Genomic DNA, 27,988 nt, shown 5'->3' on the forward strand with positions numbered 1-27,988 from the left:
GCTTCCCCAGACACTCTCACCAACATTGGGCATTTTTAATCTTATGACTATCAAGATAAATCTGCTTTAATTGCTAGTGAAGTTCACTTAACAGTCATGACACTAAAATTATGTATAGAAGTTAGCCATTAAACCTCTAGCCTGGCTAGAAATACTTACCATCTTTAATGCAGGGATATTGTGTTTCCCGTAGAGCCTTACAGTGTTACTGCTTCACAACTGGGATACAAACTCCAGAGAATACATGAGAACATCATATACCATGTCAAATCAATAAATGTTTGATACTAAGAAAAAAAGTTAAGTCCTGTGATAAACTTGGGCCATACTAATACCACTAACTCTTTCCCTTGACCAATCATTGGTAGTTTGCTTTGTCGTCTCAATCCTCAATCGATTGGGCTGTAGAAATATTGCAATTTGATTTAGAGTTCAAGCGAATAAAATGGCTGTTAAGTTATTAGTCAGCCCCTTTTCAAAATATCTGAATAGTTTATAACAAGGAACTTCGTCAAGGCTTTATTAGTTATTAATCAAGATACTTTAATGTCTTGTATTCGCACTCAATCTAATTTTTGCATCTGTTCCTTTTTTTCCAAATCTTGGCTTGATACCGAACCTTTCCTCAATTTTTAAGAGTTGGTAGACTTTATAGATAATGAACAAAGGCATTATGGAGCATGGGCTTTACAAAGCCCAGCTTGGCTTTAAGTCAGGGCTTCATTACTTAGCTCTCTGTGATCTTGGGCATTTTGAGCTTCTCTGAGAGCCCTTTATCTTACCTGGGATAATAATGGTATCCACCGCAAGGGGTTATTATGAGGATTACATAAGTTGTTGGCATATAGTAATAAAAATTTTTTAAACTTACTGTTTACTATTATCTATAAAATGGATAGAATGGTTACTCTAGCAAGGTAAATGCACATAAGTGATTTAAAGTTTTTTTCCTCTTCCAAATCACCAAATAAGAAATCACTTAAGTGTAGCTGAGTAGAAGCCAATATAAATGCTTTATCATCTTAGTTTGAAGTCATTGAAGTTTGCCAGAAAGTTAAGCACTGAGATAAATATTACACTAAAAACCCAGAAATAAGCACTTTGATATTGATATAATATAACTTACCAAAAGAATTTATATTTTTCTTTTCTTTTTGATACTTCCATGTCCAAGTTTAACCTCTAAATTTAGATCTTTGCAGCTATGGCTACAAATATAAAATAAAATGGAGAATTAAAACAAATTATCATTCAGTCACAAACCACTCCTTCTTCAAACAGCCTCATAACACTGTCAAGCTGAAATTATGCAGCAACATTTTGTTTTCATTATAGTCCTGGAGTCTGACTGAGGGAGACAGACTTAGAGATGTTACAACTCCTAGAGCCCTAATTACTAGTTAAAAAGTTTGACACACTTTGAACTGCATACTTACTAGACTGAGTTTAAGATGGAGGTTCTGAAAGAAAGATGGTTTTATTTCATTAGGAATGGATTGGAAAAGCTATTATTGATGAGAGCTTTCTTTTGCTTTAAATAAATTTTGGAACAAGGTGTGAGGTGGATAGTCAATATAAGGGCAGAAACTTCTACAGGTAACATATCTAATATGCAGTCAACTTCAAAATTAGCATTTTCCCTAAGACACTCTGCCATTTAGTTGTCAACACTAATGAATAAGATATTTAGATTTTTATAGTAATCTGATGTGGAAAGAAAGGTGTAGCTGGCTAGGTACTACCGAAAATATTTCCCTCAACAGTACAGCTATTATGCTTCTGATTTTCCCAACAGCCTTATAACTATGACAATGTGCAAACTAACAGAACAAATGCTATCTGCTAACTCCATGATAAAAATACTTGAAACTTGGCACTTTTACGATTGCCTAGAAATCTGCCATTATCACCCAAACTCTCTAGAATCTATAAGGGAACAGTAACAAATTTTTTTTTTTTTTCCAACTTAGTTTAGAAATATATTAAAAGTTGCATATGGCTTATCAAAGAGTACAATAACATTAAAACCACAGGCCTCTAAAGTTTAAAAGTAAGTTTTCTGTTGAAGTTGCAGACATTTTGAATTCCACATGCTTCAAACCTTTGAGAGCTATGTATCCTTAAATTTGTGCACTTTTCTGGTAGTCTGTACATCAATAGAATTTATCAGCAAACACAACAGAAATATCTGGAAAAGCCAAGGACATCCAAGGATTTATTAGCAAGTTGTGATTTTTCTGGTAAGTCAAATAATTTAAGACTAGAAATCTAAAGATGTAGGTAATTGGAAAACATAATGATCTTTTAGTTTTTAAAAATTTACCTTCAGGAAAAAACCTAAATTCTTATATCTTTTTTTCTCTTTTCATAGTTCAAGTATACTTACGAGACTGATGGCATTACAGTGGTATAAATATGGACTACTGAAGAATCTGAAGTACTGTACTATTTGGCTTTATTTTAGACCTCTAATAAAGACTTTAACATGTTGAAAAAAAGCACAAGGCACAGAAATTAGCGTAGCTGTAAGAACATTTCTGCTTTATGCCATGGCACTACGCATGTAAGTCAGATGTCATATCAAAATTTGTACAGGCCAAATTCTTGGTTAGGAAAATCCTACGTATAGTGAATCTAATGGTTGAAAGATGTTTCATTATATTTATATTTTCAATTATCTACTACTAACAAACTTTAGACGTTTTATGTGAATCTTTTGATACTACAGCCTTTGGGAAAGGTATGGCTAATAAAAAGTCCATTTTTTAAAGAAAAGTTATAATTGTTACATTGTTTTTTTTCTTTGCTAAATATTTAAACACATGGAAGTGAGATACCCTTTGCTTTCTCCCTTTTTTTTTTTTTTTTTTTGCGGTAGGCGGGCCTACCTCACTGCTGTGGCCTCTCCCATGGCGGAGCACAGCCTCCGGATGCGCAGGCTCAGCAGCCATGGCTCACGGGCCCAGTCGCTCCGCGGCATGTGGGATCCTCCCGGACCGGGGCACGAACCCGCGTCCCCTGCATCGGCAGGCGGACTCTCAACCACTGCGCCACCAGGGAAGCCCTGCTTTCTCCCTTTTTATGCACAGAACAGAAGCACACATTGTCATGCCTCAAACTACTTTTTATTTGCAACTACATGATTTCACGCAATTCTTCTAAACAATGACATAAAATAGATTTCCTTGTGTATAAATAACTTAACATACTCTCCATAAAGTAAATGCTCAAAGGTGCTAGAACAGATCGTCCACTCCTACAGTGTTCTCATATCCAACAGAGTTGATGCACAATATATAAATACTCAAGTCCAATATTAAAAACTCAGGCACTTGACTAACTTTAATAAAGTTTCTCAAACTATATCAATATATCTAAAGTGCATATATATTTTTTAAGAAAGATTATTCTCAATAACTTCTCTATAAAAATAAGTTTGATGGTTTAGCCCATCTAACTTTACTACTTTGAGTATGAACTTTTAATATGCAGTCAGGCTTATTCTACCTTCTCTCAACATGACACCAACAGAATCAAAGCAGCTAGTGAGGTGCTAACATGTGAGGATTAATCCAGTGATTCCGGTCACAATGCATTCCAGGAGGAGGTACCCATGTTACTGGAATTGGACGATATGGTTTATTCTTCCTTCCCTGATTTGGATAACCAAATGGAACAGGAGGAGGGTAGTGACTTTGATGACCATTCCCTCGGTACATTCCTGGTTTTTTTCTGGGTAAAGGGTGCCACATTGGAAGAGGCGGGAATATCAGCTCTGAAATCTGTAAAGAAGAGAAAACAGTAAGTTAATAAAAAGAAAAAATTAGTCGTGTGTTACATAAAAACTAGGTGACCTTCCAGATTACTCATTAAAGAAAAACAAAATCACTCACCCACAACCCTAAGAGTAAGTCTAAGGCACATTTCTACAATCAAGTCTAAATATGTTAAAAACTTCAAATATAATAGGTGATCAATCAGTGTTTTTTTACTAAATGAGTGAAAATGAATAAACTCAAACACAGCACTCTAAAGCAACTGGATATTTTCTGGCTATTTCAACCAAAGAAGATGAAAATACGGAATGAATAGAAGCTTGTAAGGACACATCATGTTTTAGACCACTGGTTTCCACAGCTGGCAAAAGAATCACCTAAGAAGCTTTTAAACACAAAATGTTCATGCCCCAGTCCTGGTCTACTGAACAATAGTTAACAAAACTTTAGGAAGAAAGGCCAAGTATTTTGATGACATTGCAGGTGATTCTAATGTAGCCAGTTCAGCATTTTGGAAAACAGTCTTAGGTTATCCCATAAGTCAAGTGGGACATCAAGTTCACATCATTCAAAATGTTATCAGCAGTTTCAGACCTCTCTGCTCAGAATGCCACACCCTGTGACTATGAGTTTGAGTTCTCTGATTTCTAATCTGCTCTTCCTAGCATAGGCATTTAAAAATTTATATTCTGTATAACAGCACTGCATTCATGATAGAAAATTCAAAAGGTACAAAATTGTATACAGTGGAAAAAAGTCTCTCTTCTTTATGTGATTACCAGCTACCCTCTCAGAGGCAGCTGACACTAATCAATTGTTTGATTATCTTTAGAGATATTCTATTAATATACTTGTGTATACATCTTTATACACATTTATAAAAACACAAAATTCTGTATACTGCTTTTTGCACTTGATAAATACATCTCAGAGACACTCATCTCAGTACATAATGACTTTTTTTGTCATTTTACAGCTAGACAGTAATGGAATGACTATGCCATAACTAAATTAATTGGTGTCTTGTTGATAGTACATTTAGGCTGCTTTCAGTCTTTTAATATAAAAAGAAATGCACAAAAGCAAATAAAACAATGCAGCATTGAATAACCTTATCACAGTTAATTCTTCATTATCTACAATAATGGGGAAATAAAGAATTTAGAGTTCAAACTAATTGACCTATACTACGAACCAGTAGCAAAGTGCAATGTTTTCATTTCTTTGTACATTGGGGTGTTGATAAGCTTTTAAAACTGTCAGAAAGCAGACACAATCCCACAGGCAACCACTGTTCTGATTTTTATCACCAGACCGAGTTTTCCCTGTTTGTGAACTTCATATAAATGGAATCATGTAGCATGTATTCTTTTGTATCTCGCAATTTTTTTTTTTTTGGCCACACCACCTGGCTTGTGGGATCTTAGTTCCCCAATCAGGGATCAAACCCACACCCTCTGCAGTGAAAGAGGGGAGTCCTAATCACTGGACCGCCAAGAAATCCCCCGGCAAAATTCTTTTGCTCAATCAGATGTTTTTTAGGTCCTTCCGTATTGTGTCTATTATTAGTTCTTTCTGTTTTATTGCTATTATCCTACTGTGTGAATGAATACACAATTTCCTCCCATTCACTTGTTAATGGGTATTTGGGTTGTTTTCCTTTTTTTTTTAAAGGATTATGAAAAAAGCTGTTATAAACATTCTAATATGAGGCTTTGTAGATTTTTGTTTTTTTCATTTCTCTTGTTAAATACCTAGGAGTGGAACTGTTGGGTTATAGGGCAGATGCATATTTAACTTTGTTAATGCCAGTTTTCCAAAGTGGTTATACCATTTTACACTCCCATCAACAGTTTATGAATCCAGCTACTTCACATCCTTGCCAACATTTGGTATTGTCAGACGGTTTAATTTTAGCCATTCTGGAGGTAGTGTTTCACTGCAGTTTAAATTTGAATTTTCCTGATGACAAATAAGGTTGAGCACCTTTTTCATTTGCTTACTGGCCATTTATATAACTTCTTTTTTTTTTTTTCTTTTTGCGGTATGCGGGCCTCTCACTGTTGTGGCCTCTCCCATTGCGGAGCACAGGCTCCGGACGCACAGGCTCAGCGGCCATGGCTCACGGGCTTAGTTGCTCCGCGGCATGTGGGATCTTCCCGGACCAGGGCACGAACCCGTGTCTCCTGCATCGGCAGGCGGATTCTCAACCACTGCGCCACCAGGGAAGCCCTATAACTTCTTTTGTACAGTGTTTATTCTCATCTTTTGCCCTTTTTAATTGGATCATGTCTTTTATTATTGAGTTATAGGAGTGATTTTTAAAGTATATTCTGGAAACAAGTCCTTTGACAAATATATGTATTGAGAATATTTTGTCCCAGTCTATGCTTTTGCCCATTCATTTTCTTAATGGTTTCTTTTTATTAATTAATTAATTAATTAATTAATATTTATTATTTGGCTGTGCTGGGTCTTCATTGCTGCACGTGGGCTTTCTCTAGTTGCAGCAAGCAGGGGCTACTCTTTGTTGCAGTGAGCGGGGTTCTCATTGCAGTGGGTTCTCTTGTTGCAGAACACAGGCTCTAGGTACAAGGGCTTCAGTAGCTGTGGCTTGCAGGCTCTAGAGCGCAGGCTCAGTAGTTGTGGTGCATGGACTTAGTGGCTCCGCGGCATGTGGGATCTTCCCAGACCAGGAATTGAACCTGTGTCCCTTGCATTGGCAGGTGGATTCTTAACCACTGTGCAACCAGGGAAGTCCCTCAAATTAGTTTTCTAATGTATGGTATCAGGTAGCAGTTAGGTTCACTTTTTTTTTTTTTTTTTAATATATAGATTATCCAATTGTTCTAGTACTAGTTCTTGTAGACTTACCCTACTGAATTGCTTTGGCACTTTTATTTTAAAAAAAAAAAACAAAAACAAAATTGTACATACATGGGTCTACTTCTAGACTCTCTATCTGTTCCAATAATATATTTATATATCTTTAAATCGTTATCACACTATCTTGATAAACATAATGACTTAATATTAGTGTGAGATCACTGACTTGATTCTCCTTTCTTTAAATTTTATCTAGAAAAAGCCTTTTGTGATTTTGATTGATAGCAAGTTGAAACTATAGATCAATTTGGGGAGAAATAACATAATGTTCATTCTTAATTAGTAGAGAATTATCTCTAGAGGTTCCTTTCAGAAAACACAGACCGCCACCTCAGAGAACAAAGACCCCAAGCTCAGAATTATTTTGCCCACACTTTGATAACCTCTTTTTTAAGGATCTTGGTAATGCCAGGTTCAAGATGGAAAAATGGATAGGTAAAAAAGATTAAAGTGGACCATCTGCACCAGCTTTCTGCACAATGATTTTAAGAGCTATGCTTCTCAGTCATGAAATGTTTTGTAAGTGAATATAATGTCAAGGAGAAAAGCACATAAAGGACAGTTCAATTTCTATGCCTTTGTGTTATAATTTTATCCTAATAGTCTTTCAACATAGGGGAAAACAAATACAATTTAACTTTAAAAGAAAATCTAAAAATTAAAGGTCAATTTCCTTGAAAAAATTAGCAATCAGTTCAATTTGGAATTTACATTCTTGCTTTGCTGTGTAACAAAATTCTTGAGGTAAAATTAGCACACATCTGAATGAATTCCAGGCAATTTAACAATGGTAATCTGTAGTACATAATACATCATACAGAGGAAAAAAACGTCCAAAATATTTATGTCAATGGTCTTAAAAATGATCCCTGAATTACAAATATTATGTTTACTTATCTATATAGGGAATCTCTTGGGAAGAATACAAAAATAACTGGTAAGGAAAACCTCCATGCAAGGGCACAAGACTGGTCATTGTGGGAAGAGGAGGACATGTCACTATTATACTCTTTTAAAAAAAAATTAATTTATTTATCTATCTATCTATTTATTTATTTATGGCTGTGTTGGGTCTTTGTTGCTATGTGTGGGCTTTCTCTAGTTGCGGTGAGTGGGGGCTACTCTTCGTTGCGGTACACAGGCTTGTCATTGCGGTGGCTTCTCTTGTTGCAGAGCACAGGCTCTAGGTGTGCAGGTTTCAGTAGTTGTGGCACGTGGGCTCAGTAGTTGTGGCTCACGGGCTCTAGAGTGCAGGCTCAGTAGTTGTGGCACATGGGCTTAGTTGCTCCGCAGCATGTGGGATCTTCCCGGACCAGGGCTCGACCCAGTGTCCCCAGCATTGGCAGGTGGATTCTTAACCACTGCGCTACCAGGGAAGCCCCTATACTCTTTCATACTGTTTCAAGTTTTTGTTTTGGTTTGTATTCTTTTTAAAAGCAGGTGCATATGTTATAATATACACATATACATATACCCCTAAGAATGTGATAATCTTCAGAACTAATCTTCCTCTCAAGCCTAGGAAGGATAATTCAACAATTAAAAAAAAAATTAAGAACTCAAAAATTAAGTTATACTGAAAGGATGTTCATTATATAAATGTATCCTGGATTTAAAGGTTCAGTTTCTCATACTCATGATACTCTGATTTCTTACTCATTAAGGTCTAAATCCTCATTTAGCCCAAATCAAACCCTACCAGAAACCTGGTATGTTTATGTCTAATTAAGGCCAAATTAATAAAAATAGGTATATTTAAAAATATACTCAAGGCGACTTCCCTGGTGGTGTAGTGGTTAAGAATCTTCCTGCCAATGCATGGGACACGGGTTCGAGCCCTGGTCTGGGAAGATCCCACATGCCACGGAGTAACTAAGCCCATGTGCCACAACTACTGAGCCTGCGCTCTGGAGCCTGTGAGCCACAACTACTGAGCCTGTGTGCTGCAACTACTGAAGCCCATGCACCTAGAGCCCGTGCTCTGCAACAAGAGAAGCCACCGCAATAAGAAGCCTGCGCACCACAACAAAGAGTAACCCCCACTGACCACAACTAGAGAAAGCCTGCGCACAGCAACGAAGACCCAATGCAGCCAAAAATAATAAATAAATAAAATTAAAAAATATATATATATATATACATATACTCAAAATTAGAAAAACCACACGTACAGAATAAGGCTAAACTCAAAGGACTTCTTTAAATTTTTGTATTAGAAGCTATATGACTCTTTAAATGCTAAAGCAAAGAAAGATGTTGTTTGGCTTGAGTGAAAAATTAAAGAATAATTTAGTGAGGTTTCTCTTTAATCATAGAAAGGGAAAGAACATGAAAGTTAGGAACAAATTGGAAGTGTTAAAGGCTACAAAAAAATGAGTGGCTATTTTTGAATGCAATAGGATTTTTAAAACATCAGGAATATTTTATCACAATGATTTTTTCTATTGTTTTTACAATGTATTCATCCCACTTATTTAGTAAAGCAGACCTTTGATAAAATGACTCAGGATGCCTATTTCATCTCAGAGGAAGCAGCTTCCCCTTAGCGTGGGAAGGCAAGAACTGTGATCCAGAATTTCAACTCAGAAACTTTGGGCAATATAAGCAGTACTACCTAGAATGACCTTGCAAGCCTTGCTCATGACCTTCAATATGGAGCCACTTCATGGTTACCTGGTACACGGGGCTGGGGGTCGCAGCCACTGAATTGGGTTTCACTTCTACTTCCTTACTTGTTTCTTCATCTGAAGAAGAGGACCCTGAATGATAATCAGAGGTAACCTTATCAAGGGCCCTGGTCACCTTCTTAGAAATCTCATCCTTGTTCTCATCCTCATTTTCAAAGCTGGCAACAATGAATGCGTTGTTTTTCTCTCCATACCTAAGAATAAAAAAAACAAAAAACTTACACACCTTGAGGTCACATCAACAAAGCAAGAAATGTCCATAAAAACAATTGAACAGGTCTGGACATGCCATCAATCCCAGGCAAAGAAGGAACCCTCCCAGAACTTGATTCTACATCTATAGTACCCTAACCCAGCTCCATGCCAACAGGCAGGCCACAATTTTCTACTTCTGGTCTATTAAAGTACAAATAAAAAGTGACCTCATTCTCTTTTCCAATTTTCTTTTCTACTGCCTCCTGACAAAAATAGTTGTTTATGATGTCAGAGAAACTCATTGTTTTGATTACATTTTTGTATGTAACATTGAAACTGGCCATACAGAACTTTCTAACAAATTTTTAACTGACACTGATAATGTAGATCCTAGTAATTCAAGTCAAAAATCAACCAGACATTTCCTATGGGATTTACTTTTACCACGATTAAATAAAAAAGAGGCCCGTGTTTCCTATATCCACACTGACAAAAACGAGAACTGAGGCAACTGTTGAAATTAAAGGGGAAAAAAAAAAAAAACTACTGTTGAGGAAAATAAAAGGATTTTGCTTGAATTATACTGCTGATTTCATAGAGATTCCTATGATAAATGCTTACCCCTCATCTTAATTTTTTTAAATTAAGCAAACGTTTTTATCCTTCTAAAACATTTTTAAAGCTTTGATCTAAGAAAAATAATTGTCAGAACATATAACTTTGGCTGTTGGGTAGTAGAAAAAAGGAAAATAAATTCTGCAACGAGGGAAAATAGCACAACGCACAGTAAAACTAGGAGTTTTCATTGAGAGGACAGAGGAGAAACCCACAGATCCATTCAAATAGATTGCACAACATAAACACTATGAAACTATTTCTAGGAAGTTATAGGACAAAGCAAGTGAATTGTTAAGCAGTCTTACATAGCATGTAATTAAAGTTAAACAAAGTGATTCTAAGCTTAAAAAATATAAAATCAACGGAAAATAGGATTAATTGACTATGATTTCAATTAATTTCATTCATGATAATTCTTGTCTCAAATTATTTCTGAATCAGGATGACATCTACAATTAAGTAAAAGGCCTAACTGCAACAAAGCCTTTGAAAGTTTAAATGGCAATCAAGTAGTCTCACAGGTGAGTTCTATTTCTTTCAACTATGCTATCTTCCCTTCTCATAGGCTGGATGGGGCCATAAATGCAATCTAAATATGGTACATAATTTCCTTTTCTATTCTTTTTCAGTCTCTCTCATAAAAGGAGTTGCTGCAGGATGGTGGAAAGAGCACTAGATGTGTTTCTGGTTCTGTTCTGTCATTAACTAGCTCTGTTACCAGGTGCAAGTTATTTAATCTCTCCCGGCCTTAGTTTCCTATCTGTAGAATGAGGAAGCTGAAGATAGCTGGATAGTGGTTAGTCTTCAGCTGGTGATTCTTCTTAGGAGAAGATGCCTCAACAGTGGGAAGGGTTCTTCACAACACAGAGTTCATGAAGTATAATTTCAAGATTACTTAGCCTTGGGTTGTAGCAGTGGAAATCTACCTCTTGGTCCTCTCCAGGTTTAAAGATGCAACAAATTTCAATAAAATCAAAGGTTAATTCATATATTAATGCCAGCAGTATTAACAATGGGCTTAGGCCTACCTTCAGTATTGCCCATTAATGGAGTCAAAATTCAAGCAAAACAGAAAGGCAAGAAATTTGAGAAAAATCCTTGCCTCTTTAGAAACAGAAACCTAATCCAAGGGCAGACATCTAATGATTGAAGGATCAGCTTTATTAACTCAGGTTTCTTCGACACTCAAGCTCAGTTAGGTTCTGCATTTTTACCGTGGTAGTATTTTGGTATGAGGGCTCTCTTCAGGGTAAGTGAAGCTGCTTACTATATTACTGTAACATTAGAATGTGCAGTTAATTCCTCAGAATTCGTAATGGACAACTTTAAAATTTTCCAATTTTCAGTGACACATTGCTAAAACATTCACGCCTACTGAGTTAATTTGAAACAAATCAATAGTATCTATTGCTCTTTATCAGGAAAAGAAAGGATTATAGAAATTACAAACAAAAAAAGAAGTACAGAGTATTGAGTAGATAATAAAGCTGCCAGCTATTTGCAGGCCTTCTCCTTATAGGATCTGTTGTCTATTCAGTATCTTCTCAAATATTTCACTTAGTGAAATATTTCTAACTATATAACACTTTGCACTCTTCCAATATTTATCCTGATGGAATAACTCTATGAAGAATGTTCTCTTTGAGTGCATTTCAACTTTTTTCATAATCTTAGTCTTTAGTATGCCAATGAGTTATTATTTTTAATGACTCAGATATTTATTCAATTATATAACTGCTATATCAGCTTTAATTTTTTTTTTTTTTTTTTTTTTTTTTTTGCGGTACGTGGACCTCTCACTGTTGTGGCCTCTCCCGTTGCGGAGCACAGGCTCCGGACGCACAGGCTCAGCGGCCATGGCTCATGGGCCCAGCCGCTCCGCAGCATGTGGGATCTTCCCAGACCGGGGCACGAACCCGTGTCCCCTGCATCGGCAGGCAGACTCTCAACCACTGCGCCACCAGGGAAGCCCCAGCTTTAATTTTCAGAATAGTTCCAGTTTTGGTCCAAAAGCACTAATATCTCAGTCTCCTCTATTAATTTATAGCAATCACCTCTACCCAATCACTAACAGGTCTTTCTTTTCTGGGATTTCTATCATCACTGAATGAGCACTCATACTCTGAAGATAACAATAATTTCTATAAACCGTGAAAAACCTCACATCATAGCCAATTTGGGGCAAAATTTTGATCATATATAAAATAATTAGAAGGCTACTGAATGCAAAGATTTTCTTATATTAACAAGATTAAAGCACAGTAATTTTTTATTATCTGGCATCATCAAGTAATGAAGTATCCACTTAAGTAGAATGTCCATGTAACTAAAGCTTTTATCTTCAGGTGCCAAGATGTAGTTTAAGCATTTCAAATAAATATGTCCAAAATGTTTATATAATTAGCCAACTTCTTAAACATCCTTGAATATGGAAGCTTTTCCCTAATGATTTAAGATCGTTGTATTAACTATTCATTATTTGATGTTGTGATAATATACTTCGGTCAACTCTTTTGCTTTTTTCTTCCTGCCTCTATGTCAGACTATTACTTTTTTTTGTAGCTTTATGACAACAGTATCCTGGGGGATTGGTTCCAGGACCATCCCTGCCTCCCCCGCAATGCCAAAATCTGTGGATGCCCAAGTACCTTAAATAGAATGGCATGGTATTTGCATACAACCTATGCACACCCTCCCATACACTTTAAATCATCTCTAGATTACTGATCATATCTAATACAATGTAAATGTTATATAAATAGTTGCATGGCATGGCAAATTCCAAGTTTTGCTTTTTGGAACTTCCCCCCCCACAAATATTTTTGAACTAAAGTTGGTTGAATGCATGGATGTGGAACCCTTAGATACAGAAGGCCAACTGTACTAGGAACAGTCCCCTTTCAAATGCCACGTAATTTTTTATGGGCTGAAAAACTACACAACTAACTTAAAAGAACTGTGTGTTAAGTAAGAGTAAATCATGATCAAAGTGTGGGCCTCATAAAAAGTAAACATTTCAATATAGTAACTTTGTCATAGCTATTTCTTGTATACTGAGGTCTTCTGCAGGGATTCAGTGGTCCAAGTCTACAAAAAAAAGTCTGATCCTGACCTACAGTAAGTGCTTAATTAGTCCCAGACTCTAAAAATATTTGACCTTCTTAGACCAAAAATTGAGGTATCTTGCTCTTCCTTTTTCTGAGAAATAAGTATTGGAGAATCTATTACCTACACCCGGTTTCCCAAAGCAATAAGCTTATATAAGCCACCAGTTTATATCAAGCAGCTCCAGGGTGGTCCAGAAAATTGTTGCAGGATTACCATGTATTTTTCCAACATGTCTTCACCACCACTTTCATTGCTGGAGATCAGGTCAAAGGCTATGACCACCTTTGGAACACATTAGGGTTGCATCAAAAAGCACCTCTACTATAATCAATGGGTGAACTGTACCTCTAAACCAAAGAGAAAACCCTAAAGGAACAGCTGTAGGAAATTACTCAGGGGTTCCATGCATTTATTCACCCTGTTCCTCCTGCCTGGAAACGTCCTTCCAACCTTGTCATCTAGTCAACTGCAACTCATCCTTCCCCACTCAGCTCAAGTATCACCTACTCTACAGTCAGCCCTCCATATCCATAGGTTCTGCATCCATGCATTCAACCACCACAGACCAAAAACATTTGGGGGAAAAAAATCCAGCAAGTTCCTAAAAGCAAAACTTGAATTTTTTTCAATTCAAGCAACTATTTACATAACATTCACATTGTATATACAACTATTTACACAGCATTTACATTGCATTAGGTATTATAAGAAATCTAGAGATGATTTGAAGTATATGGGAGGTTATGCATAGGTTATATGCAAATACTACACTATTTAAGGGACTTGAGCATCTGAGGATATTGCCTCTGCCTCTGTGTGTGTGTGTGTTCGCATGTGGCCAGGGCAGGGGCATGTTCTAGAACTAATCCCTCACCAATACCAAGGGCTGACTATAGTCTTTCCTGAGGCAGTAACTTTCTCCTTTGTGCCACCAACTACTGCATTTTGTACATACTTCTATTATAGCACAAATCACACTCTGTTGTAATCTGCTTATTCTTTCTTCTCCCTTATTACACTCTGAACTGCCTGAAAGAAGAATGTCACTTTCATTTTTTAAAAACCCTACAACTAAGAATGCCTGGTCCAAAATGAGTATTTTTTTAAAATTTAATTTTATTTATTTATTTACCCTTTTATCTATTTATTTATGGCTGTGTTTTTGGTCTTTGTTGCTGCGCACGGCCTTTCTCTAGTTGCAGGGACCAGGGGCTACTCTTCATTGAGGTCCAAGGGCTGCTCATTGTGGTGGCTTCTCTTGTTGTGGAGCATGGGCTCTAGGCACATGGGCTTCAGTAGTTGCAGCACTTGGGCTCAGTAGTTGTGGCTCACGGGCTCTAGAGCACAGGCTCAGTAGTTGTGGCGCATGGGCTTAGTTGCTCCACAGCATGTGGGATCTTCCTGGACCAGGGCTCAAACCCGTCTCCCCTGCCTTGGCAGGCCAATTCTTAACCACTGTGCCACCAGGGAAGCCCACAATAAGTATTTTTAGAATGAATGAAGTTCAATTAGATTTCATACCTAACACTCACCTTTTACAATTCTGCTCATTAGGAGACAAGAAATAATTTCCATTATGAAAATAAAACCATGAAAATATCACTCAGCCACTTAAAAACCAAAAAGGGGGAGGGAGGCAAGAGTAGAAATAAACAGAAACAGAAATCAACCAAAAGTTAATATCCAGTATTATTTGGTATTAGCATCTTTCCTAATTTGAAGAGGGGAAAGACAAGGGCACCACCAATGAAAGAAGATATAATTGACCTACAGGGAGTCTAGGTGTCTAAATTCTACAACAGAGTTCTTGGTAAAGCTCTAAAACCCCCCCCTGCTCTATCAGTTTTTGAGTTTCTTTAGCTGTAAAACAGGAATGTAACCAGTCTTTCACTATCACCTCCAAGAAGAATAGTTTACAAAATTCACAGCTGAGAAAGCCAAACAACCAGCTCCTGGCTATAAAAATACATGCGTAGGCAGTACCTGAGAGAATTTCATAAAATCAGTTCCAGCATGGTAATCAGTTTAGCTGCCAAACTTAAGAACTCACCGACAGCACACCTCACATGGGTCCACCCATAGAGTGAGTTCCTTTGGCAAGCCCAGGTCACTGTACAAAATGCAGCTGTTCTCACAGGCTTTCAGGACATCAGGATCAACTCTCTGAAACTTATTGACACGAATGCATCTACAACAAAGTGGAGTAATGTTAATAGCTTTAAATAAATGTAAATCAGAAACTTTGTTATATCTATTAGTATTTGCCAACGTGAATTTAAAAAAATAAAATGAACCCTGGCAAAGAACCCAGGAATATCTATCCTAAATAGATAATAAATCTGAACCAAAGGCAAAGAGGCAGCAGCATCATCAAGACTACCCAGCCTGGTGGAAAGAAGAGTCTGTGTGAGCACAGGGAAATCACTAGAACTGGCTCTACTTCATTTCACACAGAAACTACTCAATCTCACACGTACATTAAATGAGCAAGGAGTATGAAAGTTGCATGAAATTACTTAGAGCTTTGAAGGTAAAAGTTTTAATAGGCCAAATTCCTATATAACAAAATCTCCAACTCACAAAAGACCTCAACCAATGGTTCAAATAATATGTGGAAATTCTTGTGACAAGTTTTGATCTGTTGTTACCTTGCTTAAGAAGGGTATCCTATGCCTTACCTATAATTGTTCTCTAAATACTGAATCAGTCAAGGACACAGAACCATTCATACCATATACTTAAGATTAAAATATAACCAGGGACTTCCCTCGTAGTTCAGTGGTTAAGAATCCGTCCTCCAATGCAGGGGACGTGGGTTTGATCCCTGGTCGGGGAACTAAGACCCCACACTGCAACTACTGAGCTGGTGCACTTTGGAGCCTGCGTGCTGCGATGAGAGAGAAGCCCGCGCACCGCAACAGAAGATCCTGCATGCCACAACTAAGACCCAACGCAGCCAAATAAATTAATTAATTAAAAAAAAAAATCCAAAAGTGTTATTGGCTTATTTCACTTAACCTCTGTTACTCGAGTTTTCTTTTTTTGTTATCGAAAAAGAGAAAAAAAATTCTAAACCACTGTGTATTTTTTTTTTTTTTTTGGGGGGGGGGTTGCGCCACATGGCTTGCAGGGATCTAACCCATGCCCAGAGCAGTGAAAGCACAGAGTCCTAACCACTGGACTGACAGGGAATTCCCATCTGTTACAATTTTTCTAACCTAAGTAATCCCATTCACAGCTACCTAACAGAATGCTCAAAGATGGCTCTCAGTATGAATGCAAAAATACCTGTTAAAATAAGTATTCTACTTACATAGAGAAACGTTAGCTACAATGAAGTATTTACTGCCTACAACTAAGAAATCAATCAAGAGAACCCAGGTTTTAGTACGAGTCCTGAGTACTAGTATTATTGGGTGAATTTAGATTAAGTCATTTTACTTCTTCAGACCCCAAAAAATATGGAAAATATAAGTTAATCGACAAATACTGATTATATTACTAAATACAATACTGTAACATCAACAGAATAAGGTACTATTTAAATTTTTTAAAGTTTAATTATTAGTTAATTTCAACTTTCCTTTAAAACAGTGAAAAAAGTTCTCATTAGGTAACAGCTAATACGTATTTCTAAATAATAATAATAATAGTAACTCTTTTTTTTTTTTTTTTTTTTTTTTTTTTTTTTGTGGTATGCGGGCCTCTCACTGCTGTGGCCTCTCCCGTTGCGGGGCACAGGCTCCGGACGCGCAGGCCCAGCGGCCACGGCCCACGGGCCCAGCCGCTCCGCGGCATGTGGGATCTTCCCGGACCGGGGCACGAACCCGTATCCCCCGCATCGGCAGGCGGATTCTCAACCACTGCGCCACCAGGGAAGCCCTAATAGTAACTCTTTTTGAAGGTTTACCATGCAATGGAGAGTCTTCTAAACTCTCTGCATGTACAGGCATACCTCAGACATTGCAGGTTTGGTTCCAAACCACAGCAATAAAGCGAGTATCTCAATAAAGCTAGTCACACAAATTTTTAGTTTCCCAGTATATATAAAAGTTGTATTACAGTACACTGTAGTCTATTAAGTGTGCAATAGCATTATGTCTAAAAAAACAATGTACATAGCTTAATTAAAAACTACTTTATTGCTAAAAAAATGGTAACCATCTGAGCCTTCAGCAAGTCTTTGTAAGAGTAACACCGAAGATCACTGATCACAGATCACCAAAACAAATAATAATGAAAAAGTCTCAAATACTGTTAAGAATTACCAAAATGAGACACGAAGTGAGCAAATGCTGTTGGAAAACTGGCACTGACAGCCTTGCTCAAAACTAGCACAATAAAATAAGGTATGCCTATGTTAACTTTTTAAATTTTCACAATGATCCTGTGAGTTTGATACTGTTTTCTCCACTGTAAAAAAGAAAGGAGGCAGAGAGTTTGAGTAACTTGCCCAAAATTACACAGCTAGAAAGTAATGAATCCAGAGTTCAGATTCAGACCAGATGCCAAAGTTCACTTTATTAAACAACCCTATTATGCCTGTACGTATTGTGACATCACCGTTAACAATTTAGCAAATTCAGAGTAAAAAAAAATATTTTAAACCATGTAAGATACTCTTTATTCCTTTCTGTAAGATGGTCCTATGTTACAGATTCTAATGTTGTGTAGGTTGATTCAAAAGTCCCAAGTCGGGGCTTCCCTGGTGGCGCAGTGGTTGAGAGTCCGCCTGCTGATGCAGGGGACACGGGTTCGTGCTCCGGTCTGGGAAGATCCCACATGCCGCGGAGCGGCTGGGCCCGTGAGCCATGGCCGCTGGGCCTGCGCGACCGGAGCCTGTGCCCCGCAACAGGACTGTGCTCCGCAACGGGAGAGGCCACAGTAGTGAGAGGCCCGCGTACCGCAAAAAAAAAAAAAAAAAAAAAAAAGTCCCACGTGCACCAGGATCAAAAGCAATTAAGCGTAAGGTAGATCTTAGATGTATGTGTTTGTTTTTTTTTATCTACAATGAGGGAGAGGAGATGTAGGCTCTAAGCTTAAAAAAATATATGTAAATATAGATGCTTAAATAGAGACTCGCTTCAACAAAATTTGCATACCTTACATATTTTTATGCTATTTTTTTCACTCTAGATACTGCGACAATTTACCCATTAACCACTCTTCAAAAACAAGATTTTAAAAGCTGCATAAAAATAGTCCATTGTTTACTTAATGTTGACAGTGTAGCGCTTTCCAATTTTTTTGCAATTATAAAGTGTAAGAAATATCCATATTCATACATATTTGTCTGCATTTCTGATTATGCTTCTAGAATAGATTTTAGGAGATTTACTTTTAAAAGACTGTGAATATTTTTATAGATCTTGATAATGTTACCAAATTGCTCTTATTTGTATAAGAGAAACATACTAATTTATAAAAACTTTAGAAGAAAAAGAACTTAACGGATTGAAGAGTCTACTAACTCTGGTTAATCCTATAGTCTATGCATTTTTATAAAAGAAACGACCCACCATTAACTCTAATAGTTTTCTACTTCAAAGACGGCTTCAAAATGACTCAATAATGATACTTCTGATTATATGCTAATTTAATCCTGTGGCTAACTTTTTTCCTCAAGTTTTTAGAATTAATGGAAATAAAATTGTACACTGTCTGACCTTTAAGCATTTACTTGATAGTGTCTCCTTTTTCAGTACGGTGGCTTGGCACTTCCAAAAGCCTTAGTCCAATGTCAATTACATCAGTATAAAAAGCTTGAACAGCTCTAATTCACAAAAGCTGTTCACTCTATCAAAAATGAAGATGTGCAGAAAAAAATTAAGAGAATCAAGTGAGAGGATAAAAAACAGTAACTTGAGTGCTTTATATAGAACATCCACATTTCTACTTTCACTCCCCACATTTTCCAATATACTAGGAAACCTCTTTGGATAGAAATGAAAAGGAAAATACATCAATTACTTTGATTCTTTTCAACAGATAATATGCTCACCTGGCTTTTAGCAAATGAGAACTAAACAAATCATATTTTCACCTCTCTTGCACACTCCATGAACAGTTTTACATTTTCCTGAGCTCAGCGACTGAAAGGAAGTTTTTTACTGTGAAGGGCTGATTTGTGGAGGAATCTTTGGGGGCAGCAATATGCGTAAATAAAAGAATTTCTGTATTCATGATAGTCACAACTGTTCCACTTTTATTTTTTTGGTCACATCCACAAATGGGGCATGGTTTGACAGCTGAGTTTTGCAGAATATTCTCAACTTAGGTTCCCAAGTAGTCACATAAATACTAAAGAGTGAGCATGCCAGGACATGTTTTACAGGAGGCTGCTCTTCTTTAAACTGTAAATGTAACTTATAAACCACAGTACAAAAGATAGCTGGGAGTGAGAATTGCCTTCACTCTCAGAGACAAGGCTGTGGGAGGACTGTATACAGAAAGCTCATAAGAATTTAGGGTCAGTGAGACCTGAATTCAAATCCCAGAGCTAATATTTACCAGTTGTGAATCATAGGTAAGTAACCTTCATCTATAAAATGGTTACAATGGCTTCTACCACAACGAATTATGCACAGTACAAATGAAATTATTCCTGTGTCAAGAACATGTTAGGTGTCTAATAATCTTAGTTCTCATTTGCCAAAAAACTTTTAACACGTAACATGTAATTTACTTTTAAATACAAGGAACTCATTTCCCTCAACCCTTACCATGCCCCCTTTTAAGTGATAGTTTTAGGGGTTTTCTACAATTGGGAAAGCCCTCAACTACCTGTGATACTTAAAGAAAAACACTCAGGAACCACACTATGACCACAAGACTAACTCCCATGAGCCTATGCTATTGGCCCCCCAAGTCCAAGCAGTGGGACTCCAACAATGAATATTTGTATTTTAAAGTGAATAAGGAAAAAATAAAACTGAGACACTCCTGAGTTGGGTATTTTGCAGATAAACTGTGAAAGGCATGCACTGGACACACCCATCATTCCTCTGGCCTGGCACTCATTTGAGGAGCTGATCAGCCTCTTCATTTAGTCCAATCTAACTGTCCAAGCTATTCCTTTACCTGTAGGCCTGTCCTTTTGATGGTTTCTCTGGATACCAGTGATTTTTATATTTTTCTTGAAGTATTAGAGTCAATTTCTCAGCAAACCTCTCGACTGCTTCTTTTTTCAACTTATCATGTTTTCGAACTAGCCTTGTGAAAAAGAAGACTACGGCAGCAATTTCGTTCTTCATCTTGCCCTGCAAAGATAAAATAGTTTTTCTGAAAAAACCAAAACATCAAAACTTGAAGATAAAGCTCTGCAAAATATCCCTCCTTTACAGCAGCACCCCTTCCTCCTTCTAATTTTATCTTGTGTTTCACTGGCTCATATCTGGAGTAAGGAACAGTCACTAATTTATGCCATAAAGACCTTATTATAAAATACTGTTTAAGAGTCTTATCTCCTAGCTTTGTAAAGGAGTTCAGTAAAGAGAACACACCAAATTGCTCCTGTTAGCTAAAATAAAATCAGAGATATCACTCAAAGAGAAGCTTTACAATGATACCACTATATAGTTTTTGCTAAATGTGTCAATATTTAGCTACAATAATTCAAGTTTAAAGTTCTATGAAATAACGTGTATTTTAAAACATAAAAAAGTCTACTTTAAAATCCAGTATTGTAGAGCCACTACAGAAGACAGTTTGGCAGTTCCTAAAAAGGTCAGATATATAGCTACCATATGACCTAGCAATTCTACTCCTAGCTCTATACCCAAGAGAAATGAAACCATATGTTCACACAAAAACTTGTACACAAATGTCCACAGAACCATTATTTATAACTAAAAAGTAGAAATAAACTAAATGTTGATCAACTGATAAATGGACAAATAAAGTGTGGTATATTATTTGGCAACAAAAAGAAATGACATACTGATATGTGCTACAACATGTATGAAACTTGAATATATTACGCTAAGGGAAAGAAGCCAAAAGACCAAATACTGTATGACACCAATTATATGAAATGTCCAGAATAAGCACATCTATATAAACAGAAAGTAATTAGTGGCCTAGGGGTAGGAGGATGGGGGGAAAGGAGTGATGTCAGTGAGTATAAGATTTCCTTTTGAGGTGATGAAAATGTCCTAAAATTGACTGTGCTGATGGTTATACAACTCTGTGAATGTACTAAAACCAAAGACCAGTACATTTTAAATGGGGGAATCGCATAGTATTGATATTATATTTCAATAAAGATGTTATACACAAAGAAAAAAAATACATTATCAAGCTTCTTAAGCATTATTTCAAGAATGTACTAAAACCAAAGACCTGTACATTTTAAATGTGTGAATCATATAGTATTGAAATTATATTTCAATAAAGCTGTTATACACAAAGGAAAACAAATCCATTATCGAGCTTCTATAAGCATTCTTACAAGAACAGAAATATATTTATTACCTAAAAAATAGGTATATATTTATTACCTAAAAAATATGACCAAAAAACCCCAGCTCTATCAAAACGTATTTAAGGGAGTGGAAATTCAGGGTCATTCACAGAAAATCTAAAAGAAATAATCAGAGATTCAGCTGCATATTGGAACTGCCTCAAGAAGGACTCTTTTTAAATGACAGGTCTGATTTATCACTGATTAACGCATAAAGGCAAAAACCTTGTACTGGGGTTGTTTCGATGTATATTCTGTCTTTGCTTGATGAGCTCATTCATTTGGCTGCTGTAAGTAACTTGGAGTTATTCAGATGCTGCGTTTATTAAGCAACATCACCTTTTCAGAGCCAATTATTAAAGACATACAGCCCCTGTTATGTTTAGTGCAAAAACTGACCAACCCAGCCTATAGTTTGTGTTCTTTCACATTTAAAAAATGCAGCTGATTCTGTTAGCTTCCTTTTTCTTTTCTCAAACTTGCTCTTAAAGTCCCATAAGATTCCTTTCCTCCTTGTGCAAATTCAAACAAGGGACCTCAGTGTGAAATAAATTCTATATGTTATTTGAGAGGTGTGCTGGCAGCCATGGCCACCCTGATGCTAGATGGGAAGACACCCAAACCTTCCTCCTGGAACCCTAGAATGCCAAGTCTACCTTCTATGGCCAGCTGCACACAACCCCAGCCCTCCACAACTGCTGTGCAGCCTCCTCCTGAAAAAAAGTCAGCCATTTCCACTTATAAAGCTATATTTATACTCCACCACGTTATGATGGAAAAGAAAACCCACTGCAATTTAATACATGGTTTGGGATGAAACTTGCTGATGGAACTCCATTAGCCTCCACCCCACCAAAGAAAACAAGAAAGGTACTCAATCCCTAACTAGCTCATTCTCATTCATTAAATTGGCCAACTATGTTCCACATATCTGTTTTTGTTTTCCTTTTATTTTTTTCTTCTCTGTTTCATATCAAAAAATGAAAGGAAGAAAGGAAGGAAAAGAACCACTTAGTGGTTGCTTTGGGTTGTAACACAAGATGAGTCATATGGAATTACTTTTTTTTTTTTTTTCCAGTTTGAGGGAATGATGCCTGGAAGAGCTGAGAATTTAACCCACCTCCACCGGTCAGTATTCTAGGAGTACCAGAAGGGCAGCCCTAGAGGGGAGAGTTATGAGGTCAGGGAGAGAGAAACCAGAAGCTAGCAGGGCCAAGAAGCCCTTAGGCGTCTCGAGTAAGTCGCCGCAATTCCTCCACCCACACTCGGAGCGAAAAGCTCCCATTTTAAACATCGCACGGTGACGTCATCCTGGGACGTAGTCACCGAGGCGGCTGCTCCTCAAGTTCTACTTTGTTCCACAGGCTCCTCAGCTCACGGCGGCGGGCAGAGAACCCAAAGGAAAACCCAGTCCTGCCTTCCAGGAGTTTATAACTTTGTACTTTTCCCTCTCTTGTAACGAAAAGCTTCATCGCGGCCGTTTCTAGAAACAAGTTGTTTCTCCCGACAGACGTTCCCCAGGTTGAGGAAGGGGGGGGGGGGCGGGGGGAGGTCCCGGCCGCGGGGGGTGACGAGCCCTCGACCAGCCTCCGCGGCGACACAAAGCGGGCTCTGGACCCCGAGCGACAGGATTCCCACGGGGCCGGGAGTTGGGCTTTGTAAGCCATCCAAGCCTGCTGCTCGGCACTCGCGCTTGGGTTTGAAGAGCGCCGGGTGAGTAGGCACCAAACGTCCCCACCCACTCTTGGAAGAACGGCCTGCACGCGCGTCCAACTTCTGCAATCGCGGGTTTTCCTGAGTTAAGGGGGCAGCGCCCCGAGCCCCCTTTCCTTCCTCCCGCTAACAGCCTCGCAGGGTCCGCAGCCCCCGGGCAGGCTCCAGCCTCCGGCAGCCCTGGGTTCAAGGACCGGGCTCCCTTCAGGCGCGACCCCCCCCCCCGCCCCCCCAGACAGCGAGCCGGATCCCCGGCTCCAGAAAACCCACGGACGCGGAGGGGGAGGGGGCGTGGGCAGGCGCAGGGCTGTCGCCCACCGCGAACAGAAGGTAACGCGCGGTTAAAACGTGGCAGGAGCCTCGAGGCGGCGTCTCCTCCGTCGCGATGCCGCTGAGGGTCCCGCGGAAACCCTCGCGGGCCGCCCCCATCCGTCCCCAGCCCTTCCTTCGCTCCGGGCCAGAGCCGATGCAAGCGGGTTCGACCCCGCACTCCTCCTGGTTCCCCCGCGCGCTGCCCGCCCGCGAGCCTTCGACGTGGCGGCAAAGGCGCCCGGACCACCCTCCTTCCGAAGCCCTCAACCCCGCCATGTCCGCCTCCTCCCGGCCCGGTCTCCTCACCTCACCGCCGCCGCCTCCGCTCTGGGGCCACAGATTCCCTCCTGGCCGGGAACCGAGGGCGCCGCCTCAGCGGGCCGGCGCTCGGCGGCAATGAGCGCGGCGAGCCTCGTCTGGCGCGTGCGGCTCCCGCGTCGTCGGGCGGCCGAGCGCGCGCTGAGAGGGCGGGCTGGTAGCCGCGCGCGAGCGAGCGAGCGCGTCTCTGAAGCCGCGCTCTGGGGGCTCGCGGCCCGGAAGAGGGGAGGGGCGATGACCCGGGAAAGGGATGGCGCCGCGCGGGACCGGCTCGCGCTCCTGGGGGGGGAGGAGACGGGGGCGGGGCCTCGTCGACGTCCCGCCCCCAAGGCTCCGGCCTCGCTGTTTGAGCCGCGAAGCGGCTTCAGTCTTGCGACGCGCCAGCGGACCTTCGGGTCAGACGGCGAGGGCCGCAGCACCGCGGGCTTCCCTCCTCGGGAAGGAACGGCACTGAGAGCCGAGCGGACCCTCGCCAGCCCGCCCTACCTGCTGCAGAGTCTTCGGGGGTCTCGTGGGCCACCTCCCCTCTTCTGCCTGGGCCTCTGCTTCCCCTCTCGTTTCTCCTTGTCGCCCTGCGCCCTGAGACGCTCCGGCCGGGAGGGCGAATACTAGACCCTGCTCTGTAGAGGTCCAGTTCTCTAGACCTGGGGCTTCGGGGATGGGTTTGGGGGCGTGGGGGTCTGCACAGATCAGACGGAAGGCGAACTTTGCTTTTGTGGAGTGATGGTCTTCCTTGCCGTGATAGTTACGGGCATGTCAGCTGTGCAGCCGCCTTGTGATATTTAAGTTTGTTTCGAAGTCCTAGTTGGGCCCCTCCCTGGCCGGGCTCTTGGCTCCCTCAGAGAAGGAACTGCCTCCTGTTGACCCTTGTGTCCCAGCTTGGCACTGAGTACAGTGTCTTGCACAAAGGAGGGGATCTATGGATGTTGGCTGAATGAAACCTCAGAGTCCAAGCTTTCTATTTCCCAGCCACTTCTAGTCAAGGACTTCCAGATACAAAGCTTAATCTTTGAACAAATACAAATGTGGAAAAGGTACGTTAACTTTATGAAAAAAAAGAGGAACATCTTTCCAACCTTTTGTATTGAACTGGCGCCATGGTATTAGTTTTGTGAAAGCACTTTAATGCATTAAACAGGCCAGAAAAAGACAAGATATTTCTACTTTTTTTAATTAAAAGAGAGCCAGCTTTCATTGTTTCTAGCCAAAACATATTGTAAGTCACTCAAAAATGATTGTTCAAGTTATACGTTGACCAGATATTTCACTGCCTGATACGCCTGGGAGCATGTTTTCAGCCCAGTTCTATGAATATTTTAAATTTGTGTTACTGATGGTGTATAGCCTATTCGCAATTCAAAAGTTAATGCTTTTAGCAGTAAAAAATATGCAATTCCCAAACCAGTACAATAAACTTTAGTTGTATTAAAAATAAAAAAGTATACTGTTCTACCTAAAGCTACTCACTCGTCAATTTAAGGAGGATACTTAATACTCACACCCTGGTCTATTCTAGGAGATATGAAGGTGCATTCATTCTAATCTCATAACAATCTGAGGTTATTGAGGCTATTATGATGAAAGCTTTTCTCTCTACGATTTCATAAAATAGCTAGGCAGTGCAAAACACTACTCAGAATTTGTCCAGAAATTTCTAAAGCTCAAGATTAGTATTTTGTGTGATGTTTATAAATCTGTGACCCACATGGCCCATTCTTAGAGCAGTACTCTCCTCAAAACACACAGGCAAGTACCTGAAACCTAATTTCAAAATACAAAATATTGTCATAGCCTACACACTGCGAAGCAGATAAATAACAGTGTATCTTAAAACACTTCTCTTTTCTCTCTCATCCACTGTTCTCACACAAGGTAGCTGCTTGTGTGCCTCTGTCTTTCAAAACGCCCTGCTCTTCTCCAGTCCTGGCTGTGTGCTTTAGATCTTTCCCCCCAGCTCTCTTTCCTCCTAGTTCAGAACCACACAAGCCCAAAAGAATTGGTCTCAAGTCAGGACCCTCCTCTTTAGGAGGCTGGAAGAGGGGAGCAGAGCTGATACAGTTACCCATTAATATGGATTTTTCCTTTCACAGTTTCTTTTCTCAGTTAACTAAATGTTCACTAAGATCGTGTGTTAATAGATGTAGTTTGCTTTTAGCACAAGCTGTTTCTTTGGAAAATGAGCCACCTAAATAGAGCAGGGCCTCTATAATCACATACATCCTGTGGTTGTATCACAAACTCACAGAGACCACAACTCAACAATCACCAAAATCTATGAATAGCTTCCAAAATCAGGACTTATTTTTTCACTAAATAACAGTGTAACTCTTTCAAATATGTTATTCCTTTTGAGCTCAGAGAAGTTCAGCATTGAAAACAGAACAGTGTCAGGCAACACCTTCTCAATCCACATGTCAAGTTTGAGTCTGAATACAAAACCATCCTCTTTTATAGTGGACAGAGAGAGTTCTGTTATGTAACATCAGGGGAAAATGTGCAGCCTTTGGGGGCCTTTGGAGGTCTACCAAGTGGGATTTAAGACTTTTTAATTTTAAAAACACTTCAATATATTTCTTCAAAAATTTCCAGGATCTAACCACTTGGATAAATTAAAACAAACTAAATCTATAATACTTTCTTTGCTTTGACTTCTTCAATAGCCACAAACTGGCAGTGGTTTAAAAAAACACAAGCATAAAGAAAATTTGTAATCTTCATTATTTTCTCCATTACATCATGCAATAAAACTGACTTCCAAGAGTCACAACATAAACTCTCCTGATGAATGAGGCAATGGAAACTGGTCAAACCAACCTCTTATTTTGAGTTGCATTAACTCTTAAAACCCTCCTCCCTGCCCCCACCCCCAACTATAGCCCATCTTTGTTGGAAGAAAATATTTTGATTAAACTTCTCAGTTTCTTTATTGGAAATTGATTAGGATTTGTCAATTCATATGAACTAGCTTAGGCAAATGTGTAGGTTATAGCGCTTACGTAGGCTGCACACTCTGGACTCAAATAGAGCTTCATACTGGAAACCTCTGGTGTAAGATTTCCATGCTTGCCAGAAGAGGTGCCATTGTTGTTGGGTTCCTTTGACAATACTCTCTTGTTCTTCATACCAACAGAGAAACAGACTTCCATTAATAAGTAGTATATAAACTCCTACCGTTATTCAGTATAACAAAAGTAAGAATATAGATATATTCATTTAGCAAAACATTCAGAAATATTGTAAAAGAACTGCTTAGAAACACAACTGTTAGCGTTCTCCAGATACATATATGGATACAGAGATTTATTTTAAGGAATTGGCTCATGCAATTGTGGAAGCTGGCAAGTCTGAAATTTGTAGGTCAGGCGGCAGGCTGGAAACTTACACAAGAGTTAAAGTTGTAGTCTTGAGTCCAGAATCCATAGGGGTGATTTTTATGTTAAGGTGTTGAGGAAGGAATGTTATTCCTTCTACTCTGGAAAACCTCATTTTTTGCTCTGAAGTCCTTCAACTTGTTGAAGCTCACCTACATTATTGAGGGTAATCTCCTTTAAACTCCATTGATTGTAAATGTTAATCACGTCTACAAAATACCAATCACAGCATCATCTAGACTAGTGTTTGACCAAACAACTGGGCACTATAGTCTAACCAAGTTGACACATAAGATTAACCATCACAATGACCTTCATTCAATAGTATTTCCTCAAAGGCATGTGATAAGTAGGTTTAAAAAGATAAATCCCTTAGTGAACACTGTAAAGCATGCTTTCAATAAGAAAACAAGTCCCCTTGATTTTATGTTTCTTTGCTCTTTTCAGTCAGTTGTGTGGTGATGGGGATGGTTGGGGATGGGGGTAGGAAAGATTGGATGTTGGTCTTCAAGTGGCTTCTTCTGCTTAATGATATCAAATATT

The 27,988-nt window shown here is 39.1% G+C and overlaps 1 protein-coding gene across 2 annotated transcripts; it reads right to left on the reverse strand.

Annotated features, from left to right (window-relative positions):
* Nucleotides 1-3,103: 3,103 nt before the first annotated feature.
* Nucleotides 3,104-24,298, reverse strand: BTG3 (BTG anti-proliferation factor 3). Of its 2 annotated transcripts, XM_059065620.2 has the most exons (5): nt 24,063-24,284; nt 20,351-20,529; nt 15,321-15,458; nt 9,336-9,543; nt 3,104-3,782 (listed from the first exon to the last, which is right to left on the reverse strand). In XM_059065620.2, the coding sequence occupies exons 2-5, from the start codon at nt 20,521-20,523 to the stop codon at nt 3,543-3,545; spliced, it is 759 nt and encodes a 252-aa protein (XP_058921603.1). In that variant the 5' UTR covers nt 20,524-20,529; nt 24,063-24,284; the 3' UTR covers nt 3,104-3,542. The 2 variants fall into 2 exon arrangements, with proteins under 2 accessions (XP_058921603.1, XP_066891045.1); XM_067034944.1 differs by lacking the exon at nt 15,321-15,458 and having other exon boundaries at nt 24,063-24,298.
* Nucleotides 24,299-27,988: the final 3,690 nt, after the last annotated feature.

The sequence above is a fragment of the Kogia breviceps genome, chromosome 5 (assembly GCF_026419965.1).
Source record: "Kogia breviceps isolate mKogBre1 chromosome 5, mKogBre1 haplotype 1, whole genome shotgun sequence".
In the NCBI taxonomy this organism is placed as follows: domain Eukaryota; kingdom Metazoa; phylum Chordata; class Mammalia; order Artiodactyla; family Physeteridae; genus Kogia; species Kogia breviceps.

Coding starts and splice junctions, on each gene's coding strand:
- BTG3 (XM_059065620.2), bottom strand. CDS start 20,523: ATGAAGAACGAAATTGCTGCCGTAGTCTTCTTTTTCACAAGGCTAGTT. Junction 15,459..20,350: donor TCAAAAGGACAGGCCTACAG/GTAAAGGAATAG, acceptor ACTTTGTTGTAG/ATGCATTCGTGTCAATAAGT. Junction 3,783..9,335: donor CCCCCAGCCCCGTGTACCAG/GTAACCATGAAG, acceptor TCTTCTTTACAG/ATTTCAGAGCTGATATTCCC.